Below are 9,029 nucleotides of genomic sequence, written 5' to 3' on the forward strand. Positions count from 1 at the left end.
CAGAATGCGGTTGTGAGCCGCACTCCATGCCGAGAACCAATCGTCCGGCCGTGAGCGGATACCTGGGCAAGCATGGCTGTCAGCTCTGGGTCCGATTTGGTGGTGGTGACAACACCCGAGGGGGGCAGCACCGCCAAATCTTCATCCTCAGAGGATGATAGCCCATCCCCTGATGCTGTCATCGACACCTAATCCTCTGGTGGAGCACAGGATGAAATGCTGGGACCGCCGAGAGACAGCCCAGCAAAATCACCCAGGAGCCACACAGGACAAGCGCTACCGAGAGGAGTGAGAGGTCCGTGGGGACTGGCCTGGCGGAGAAGCTCTCACTTTAACCCTCAGATCTCCCAGAGCACTAGCCGGCAGTCCTCTGCTCGTGGCAGAGAAACCAGGACAGGTAGTGGCAGAGGGGTCTGCTCCTTTCCCTTTAAAAAAAAGAGAGATGTGATCGCAGTGTTGCTATGGTCATATGCTCACAGTAGAGGCATGAACCATCTACGAATGCAGCTTCAGCGTGCTGAATGCCCAGACACTGAAGACAACGATCGTGGCCATCGACAGGGGACAAAAAACACCCGCAACCAAGAGGACACGGATGGAATGGCATCTTTAAAAAGACGCGAACAGACGCTATTCGCACCGTACCGCCAACCAGAACAGCTCTCCGACACAGCAGATGAATGCGTTTGTGGAGTATATCAGCTTTCATACAACCACTCAGCTCCGAAACAAAAATCTGAATGAGTGGATGCACGCTGTCGCCTTATATACCCGTATGTATGGGGAGTGTCTCAGCATAAAAATTCCACTAGCCAATTTTCATTGGCATTTTCTCTTGAACTCAGAGATGATTGGTAAAGTAAACACTTAATGTTGTGACTGACAGAAAAGGAACGAGGGTTACGTATGTAACCGATACGTTTCAGTTTTATATGGTAATAAGCATGGTACTTTTTCACAATGATGCCTTTAAAAAATTTAAAATGTGTATGAAAATAGAAGAATGAGCTCCAAAAACTCATTTGGATTGAGTTTGCCTTTAATGTTACCAGGCACTATACAGTAAAATGACACCAACATTAATACAGAAATAGTCAGGATTACTGTGAACGGGAATCAATTCAAAGGATGAGCAAATCAATAAAGAAAATATTTTTTATGAGTGTTTGAATATGGGAAATGGTCCAAACTCTAGAATGCACTTTGATTTCTGGAGTGAATTTGCTTTTAATTTTCTCCAAAACTGTAGAGTAAAATGACTTGACAATTAATACAGTAGTAGCCAGGGTCACTGTAAACAGGAATCAATTGAAAGAATGAGCAAACCTAAAAAGGAAAGATTTTTATGAGTGTTTGAAACTTTCATTTTGGAGTGATTTTGCTGTTTGTTTTCTCTAAAACTATAGAGTAAAATTACTTAAATTATTACAGTACAGGATTATTGTGAATAGGAATCAATTGACAAAATGAACAAACCTATAAAGGAAATTATTTTTATGAGTTTTTGAAAATGGGAAAAGGTGCAACTGCTAGAATGCACTTAGATTTTTGGAGTGACTTTGCCATTAATGTTCTCCGAAACTATATGGTAAAATTACTTGAAAATGAATACAGTAATAGTCATGATCACCATAAACAGGAATCAATTGAAAGAATGAGCAAACCTATAAAGGAAAGATTTTTATGAGTGTTTGGATATGGGACATGATGTAAGTGTTAGAATGCACTTCTACACTTGGGGTGAATTTGCCATTACATTTCTCTAAAACTATACAGTAAAATGACTTGACAATGAGTACAGTGATGGTCAGGGTCACTCTAAATACATAGCAATTGAAAGAATGAACTAACCTATAAAGGGACACTTTTTATGAGTGTTTGAATATATGGAAATAATCAAAGTGCTAGGATACATTTTGTTGTTTGGGGTGATTTTGATTTTAGTTTACTCCAAAACTATACAGTAAAATGACTAGTAAATGAATACAGTGATAGTCAGGGTGACTCTAAATACACATCAACTGAAAGAATGAGCTAACCTATAAAGGAAAACTTTTTATCAGTGTTGGAAAATGGGACACAGTGCAAGTGCTAGGACACATTTTGTTGTTTGGGGTGATTTTGGTTTTAGTTTTCTCCAAAATTATACAGTAAAATTACTTGAAAATTAATACAGTAATAGTCAGGGTCACTCTGAATATATATCAATTAAAAGAATGAGCTAACCTATAATCATAGTATGAGGCGCCTGGCTGGACAAAAGTGAAGCGAACTCGGAGAGAGAGCGACACCGCGAGAGAGACCGAAAACGCACGAGAAGTCTTAATGTACATCATTAGCATAACTCGGCTCAATAAACTGTAACTTTAAATGTGACGTGATGTCTGAAGTAGCCAGGAGAATTATTAACTTTTCAATACATACATTTTTGGTTTCAATATTTGTTTATTGTGTGGTAACCGTTTTATAATCTCCGCTTCGCGTCGTGCCTAACAACGCCCTTCAGCCGTGATTTATTCACAATACAGCACAGCCTCTTGTACCTTATTGCTTATGTCACCAGATGTCAGAAAAGTAACCAAATTTGTCCACAAAGAACCAATTAAGGGCTGCTACACGAAGGATGCTTGAGGGTTAAACTGATACTGTAATCTTTTTCATACATTTGATTAATCATGTCTACAACTAATTTTACCTGAGAGTGTCTTGAATGGTCCAACATCCTAGACAGAATACGAGAATGTTCTTCCAGTAATCTATGACAATGCTCCATGCTGTTAAAATTTCTTGATAGCATACTTTCTTCATAAAATGTCACGCAATATGGCAAGCCGTTTTAACTAGTAAAAATTGAATTCACACAGAAAAACTCACTCTCTCGCTCGCTTTATTATATTTTATTTACTTTATTATACTTTCTATAAATTGACATGTATTGTACCTGATACGTATCCAAATGAATCAGTATCGAATCCAGATCGAAACTGAATTGAATCACAAGCTTGAGAATGAAAATCGAATTGTGAAATGTGTCAAACCAGTCCAAATGCAAACATTCTAAATATATTCAGCCTACCTAAGCAAGACGTGTAAATGTTGGTTGTGATGTTAAAGATGCCTGCAAAATGTGTAGACTGTAACTGAAACTGTACTTGTTAGATTTGTAAGTGTAGGTCTACTTGTTTTAAAGTATTGGGTAAAATATGAGTCTCAGTATACAGACTAGAGTTGTTGTTAAGGTATTGTTTTTTTCATTTACTTTAATTTAATTGTAGATTGCACTTAAAACTCTATCTAGATATTTTTGTCATTTTTGTTGTAATGGCTTTAGTGGACTGTGACTCAACAGGAAATTCAGTGCTGAAGCCGGTTAAAGGTTAATATTGACATATGAAAATATTTCTGCCAAGACAAAGATACAAATTTGTAAACATATGCAGGTCATCGGGTAGTAACCAAACCAAATGTTATTACGTATGCAAATCAAAATGCTAATCAAGTGCATCACTGTCATTTTTAAATGAGGTGAAAGTATGAAGCAAACAAATGAATCAAAACCAGCCGTCTCTGAGGAACAGGCAGCTGTTTTCTTTTGAGATGATTTTGCAAACTGTCGCCAAGCAACACAAACAGTCTCAATAAACTAAAATATTACAACAGGAAGTTCTGCTTATTTCGTTCTGTATTTTTGTTACCACAAGGTTTCCTCCCAAGAATTAGTCCAATAATGTTTGTGTATTCTTTCAGTAATAGTCCATAATATTTGTTTTTAATTGTTTCACATGTAATCGGTGCTTGGTCTGTGCATATTTCTTTCCTGATTCAGAAGCGATCTTTTAAAAGTTATAATACCTTAATGATGGATTTGTTTATTACAAACACGCAGCTTTTCGCTTCACAAGATGTTAACTGATGGACTGGAGTGGTGTGGATTATTATTACTTGTGGATTATTGTGATGCTTTTATCAGCTGTTTGGACTCTCATTCTGACGGCACCCATTCACTGCAGTAGATCCACTGTTGAACAAGTGAGGTAATGCTATATTTCCCCAAATCTGATAAAAGAAAAACTCATCTACATCTTGGATGGCCTGAGGGTGAGTAAATTTGCAACAAATTGACATTTTTGGATGAACTGTTCCTTTAAGATAGCAGCATTCATATCCATCTCTATTCTGAACCTGATGTTTCACTCAGAAAAACGTCACAATACTGTTGTAATGCTGGTTGCAACTTCTGTTTCATACCAAGTTTAATGTGCTGGCTCCTTCAAAAAACTATTATGGTGGCACCAGATCATAATATCATGGTACTGAATGATTAATTACTATATTCATATACTATAATAGTATTTAGGTGATCGTCTAAAAAAAGATAATCTGGTCAACTGTGGTACAGACTTGAATTTATTTGCATGCCATAAATTTGTAATGCCTAATTCATTAATCTGATTCTTATGTAAACACTTTAATAAGATATGAATAATTTTTAGTGTGTAGCCATATCAGTGTTTTAATTGTATAGTAATGATTTAGTGAACGTAATTGGCAGATGAGAGTTTAACATGCAGAATGTGTAATAAATTGTTGTGAATCTATAATAATGATCAATACCGGTCTTTTGTGGTTACACGGCTTTTATTTAAGTAAATAATGACACTTTTTGATTTGTTTCTAAATCAAAGACTCCTGATAGGTCAACGGGAAAAGATTTATACAATCTTGTGTTGAAACGAGTTTTGTTTTATATCAGTGCATCACTCCAACAAACAACAGACATGATGACGTTGACAACATTCATACAGACAAACCAAATACATGACAAAAAAAAATAACACCAACGTACAAAAGGCAGAAAATTAACCAAGAGTAAAAAGTGCTAAATTTAAGAAATACGTGCATTTTATATTGTGTAAGGCAACCGGGTCAAAATATGACATTCTATGAAAACTCTTACCATATAATCCATTTCACTTATTTACAGTCATAATACTTATCAAAATATTGTTTCTTTTCCGTAAAGTAAAAATAGGTTCTTTAAAGTCCATTCACATTGAACGGAGTTTAATGTCATAGAAAAACAGAATACCGGAACGTGATCTTTGAATGTTGTGTAGCTGAAATGGGTTCAATTCAGATCCCGATTCATCTCGTCAACATTCAGAGGATGTTCGTATGAAGCCTGTCGGTCTCTCTACGATTCGTTGTCACTCTCACGGTTGTTGCTCAGATTTGTCCTCTGCACTTCCAGCTCCTCTGCACGGACCATCTCTGGACTGATAGCAGCGTACCGTGTCCCATGAAACTGACGCAGGTGTATCTACAGATTTAAACCAGTGTAACAATGCAAATTAAGCCCCTGAAATCACAATATGATTGCATTATGTTTTTAATCACTATTCACTGAAAATGTCAAGCTTTAGTATCATAAAACTGGTCCTTATGGCTTTAAAACAGACCGTCTGAGAATTTTCCTCCAAAAAGTCATTAACTGTTGCAATCAGATCATTGAGTCATGAATTTGTGAATCAAAAGAACAATTTGTTCAAGAACTGACTTGAAGATTTTTAGCAAATAACAAATTACTCTGTTTCACACAAAAATCTACAATATGGCTACAATTCAGACACAAGTCTGGCTACAATTACTTGCTTTTTTTTAAGTTTCAAAGCTTTGGATTACTATAATTGCAGGAAAATGAGCATGTAAAACGGTCTTCAAATTTTCTATCATACATGTTCCACAGAAGAAAGGCAGTTATTTGGGGTCAAACAACATGAGGGCGAGTAAATAATGACAGAATTTAAATTTTTGGTTGAAATACTCCTTTCAACAACTTGAAACTCACTTGTATGTACAGGTTGACTTCTGCACTTCTGCACAGATACGGGAAGTTTCCTCCTGTTTTGAGGTGAGCTCTTCTAGCGTTGGGGTACAGCTTATACATTTCTTCCTTTGCCTCATGTGACAGGGCACTCTGATCAAAGACCTAAGTGAAAATAAGGGCAAAATATTTTTAAAATGAAAAACTTGCATCTTAATTCTGTAACTTATTCAGTTCTAGAATCACACAACTTTAAAAAGTTTAGAATAATTACATTTCTTTTTAATGATTTCGTCTCTTATGTTACATGTTCAGGCAGAACAGCCCATCGTAAATGTTCGGACTGACCATTTTGATTGACACCTTCCACAGGTTATATAAATACATAGAAATAAATTTAGACCACTTAATTTAGTGATTGCTATCGGGAAACATTTAGGAAACATTTCTTATTATCCATGTCGAAAAGGTTTTTGCTGCGTAATATTTTTGTGGAAATTGTGATGCACAAGAAAAAAAATCATAATTTTTACATCAAGGCCACATTAAATTGATCAAAGGTGACATTAATGACATTTACAATGTTACAAAAGATGTCCGTTTCATTAATCGAGTAGCAGAGCAGCATATTAGAATGATTTCTGAAAGATCATGTGACACTGAAGACTAGAGTAATGCTGAAAACTCAGCTTTGTGTTACAGAAATAAATGATATTTTAATATATCTAAATAAAAACATCACAATATTAGTTTTTACTGTAATTTTGATCAAAATAAATGCAGGTTTGGTGATCACAAGAAACTTCGTAACTATTTCAGACTTTCGACCTACATCCATTATGGTGACGGCAATATCCTTTATCTTGTGAGGTTCCACATAGGAGTTTTGGCAGTTCAGCGTGAGTCGAGAGGCCAGTTCACTCTGGTTCAGGCTTTCCAGCTGAAGCACAAACAAACAGAGTGCGCTTTGTTGATAAATGAGCAAAGAGTGAGACAATTTACCTTCACACATCAGTATGAGATCTATAACCAACTACATCAATCCAGAATAAGCACTATATGGTTTGATTTATGTGCAGTTTTCACTTTTCACACAACTATTTCAGTACAATGAAAGTTAGCATGTGTTACACATTTCATGTTCATATTAAATGTCCTTAAGGCAACAAACCGACTTCGATTAATGCTCTGAATGTATGATTTGTAATCATTTTTTGTGATATTTTACTAGAGGTAGGTCAAATATTGTAGAAATTACACTAATTATATCATCAACACCGTTAACAGTCAGTACAGTAGAAATACTCACTCTGTCAACCATAAAGTCAATTGCATCTGCCATTTTTGGGTCCATAGGTCCTTTGGCAAAGTTACCAAGCACAATCTTTTTGAGCATGAAAGAAGGCATCAACCAGAAACTAGAAAAGAAACATTATACAACATGAGACAAAGCCACAATGATGGAGACGTTACCACTGCCACTAGAAGTCTCTACCTGTTTGCTGTCCATGTCTGGTTGAAGATCGATGTGTCGCTAAATGAGTTGCACAGGATCAGAGAATGAACTCTGGGAGATTTATGCGTGACTTCAGCAAATTTCTGAGCCAGGAATCCTCCCAGAGAGGCGCCAAACAAATGCACCTGCACAGACAGAGAACAAAAAACAGGTTGTGAAAGAGACCCATTTTTTGTCTTTTATACATAAAACAATCAATGCACCATACCTTGTCCAGTTGTAAGTGGTCTAAAAGCTTCCTAAATCCATCACAAAATTCCAGCAGATCCCAATAGACAGGATACTGGAGCTGGATACGCCAATATCAAGTTACACATCATGGAATAAACCAGAAAAAAGCAATAATGTCAGAAGAGAAGTAAAAGGACATGTTAGTTATGCAAAATGCCATTTTGGAAATAGAAAGCAACTGAATAAAGCTTTCAATTGTTAACATATCTATTCCAGCAGGACTATCTGTAGTTGATGTGAAAACATACAGAGATGACACGGTAGCCCCATCCGGAGAGAGCCAGCACCTGCTGGAAGAAAACCTCTGCCGTGCCGCTCACAGGCGGGAGGAAGATGACGGGACACCTGATGCTTTTCGGCCCAGCATCATACAACGACCACACTTTACTGTCATCATCATCCACGATTATCTACAGAACATGCACAGGCAAGACATCTCACAAATGAGCAGCATCAGCCTCATAATATACATATATTATTCTAATTTACATTTATGGCAGTTCTATTTCAATCTACTTTTTTAAAAAAGTGACAATTATGCATTTCATTGTCTACCACAATTTAAACTTAGAATTAGGGATGTAGAATATAAGAATAAACAGCCAATATGTAAGTAATATACAGCTAATACAATAAACAGCCAATATGTAAATAAGAGGCATGCTAATAAGCAATTAGTTAATAATGAAAATTGGTCCCTATTCTAAATTGTTACCTATAGAAAGATAGATGAACTTACTCTTTTCAGAGGTACGGTGCTTCTGAACCAGTTATAGTCAGGAGATACTCTTATCTCCTCCATTGCTGAAATGCAAGTGAAATGAGGTTAAATACGTGTATGTTTCACAGAATACATGACACGATCGACTCAAAGCTTGCCATGTAAGTTAGATCAAAAGAAAAGGAACTGTGTCATTGATTTTACACCCCTTTCATGTATTTCACCATAGAAAACATGTGACTAGAGAACAAAATGATCTCGTGAGTAAATGCGAAAGGCGAACAGTTCCAGCAGTTACCTTAAATTATAAAAATAATCGTTTAAATAAATAGAAAACCGGAGCTAAGATTGTTTTAGATGCTCAAAAACACAACATCTGCCTCTACAAAACTGGCGTTTGTTTACGCTTCACAACATCGTACATCTGGAGACCATTTCGAGCGATAGATGAGTAAATATCACCGTGCTTATTTCCGAAAAAAATCACCTTTTATTGACTTTCATCCACAGATTTGAAAAAACATTTTCGCTGAATCACATGACAGCAGCTTCCGCAGCCAACAAATGATTGATAGCACCGGCCAATCAGCACCCGCTAATCATGCGCATGCGTAGTCAGACCAACGGAGCGCTTTTAAAGGAACAGTTTACCAAAAAAAAAGCTTTTGTTATATCATTCCATACGTATGACTTTCGTTCTTCTGTGAAACGAAAAAAGAAATGGATGACAGAATGAT

General features: G+C 36.5%; 1 protein-coding gene across 2 annotated transcripts; it reads right to left on the reverse strand.

The window, feature by feature from the left end:
• Nucleotides 1-4,622: 4,622 nt before the first annotated feature.
• Nucleotides 4,623-8,909, reverse strand: LOC306872342 (maspardin-like). Of its 2 annotated transcripts, none has more exons than XM_079420849.1 (9): nucleotides 8,780-8,909; nucleotides 8,311-8,375; nucleotides 7,820-7,981; nucleotides 7,549-7,629; nucleotides 7,320-7,465; nucleotides 7,134-7,242; nucleotides 6,657-6,764; nucleotides 5,849-5,989; nucleotides 4,623-5,320 (listed from the first exon to the last, which is right to left on the reverse strand). In XM_079420849.1, the coding sequence occupies exons 2-9, from the start codon at nucleotides 8,371-8,373 to the stop codon at nucleotides 5,195-5,197; spliced, it is 936 nt and encodes a 311-aa protein (XP_079276975.1). In that variant the 5' UTR covers nucleotides 8,374-8,375; nucleotides 8,780-8,909; the 3' UTR covers nucleotides 4,623-5,194. The 2 variants fall into 2 exon arrangements, with proteins under 2 accessions (XP_079276975.1, XP_079276976.1); XM_079420850.1 differs by having other exon boundaries at nucleotides 8,591-8,787.
• Nucleotides 8,910-9,029: the final 120 nt, after the last annotated feature.

Source organism: Barbus barbus (genome assembly GCF_936440315.1).
Source record: "Barbus barbus genome assembly, chromosome: 1".
Taxonomy (NCBI): domain Eukaryota; kingdom Metazoa; phylum Chordata; class Actinopteri; order Cypriniformes; family Cyprinidae; genus Barbus; species Barbus barbus.

What these genes read in the sequence shown, in the direction of transcription:
- LOC306872342 (XM_079420849.1), bottom strand. Translation starts at nt 8,373, where the DNA reads ATGGAGGAGATAAGAGTATCTCCTGACTATAACTGGTTCAGAAGCACC. An exon ending in TTGCCGTCACCATAATGGAT is followed by an intron (nt 5,990 to 6,656) that starts GTAGGTCGAAAG and finishes ATTTTCACTTAG; the next exon opens with GTCTTTGATCAGAGTGCCCT. An exon ending in AAGTCAACCTGTACATACAA is followed by an intron (nt 5,321 to 5,848) that starts GTGAGTTTCAAG and finishes TTAAATCTGTAG; the next exon opens with ATACACCTGCGTCAGTTTCA.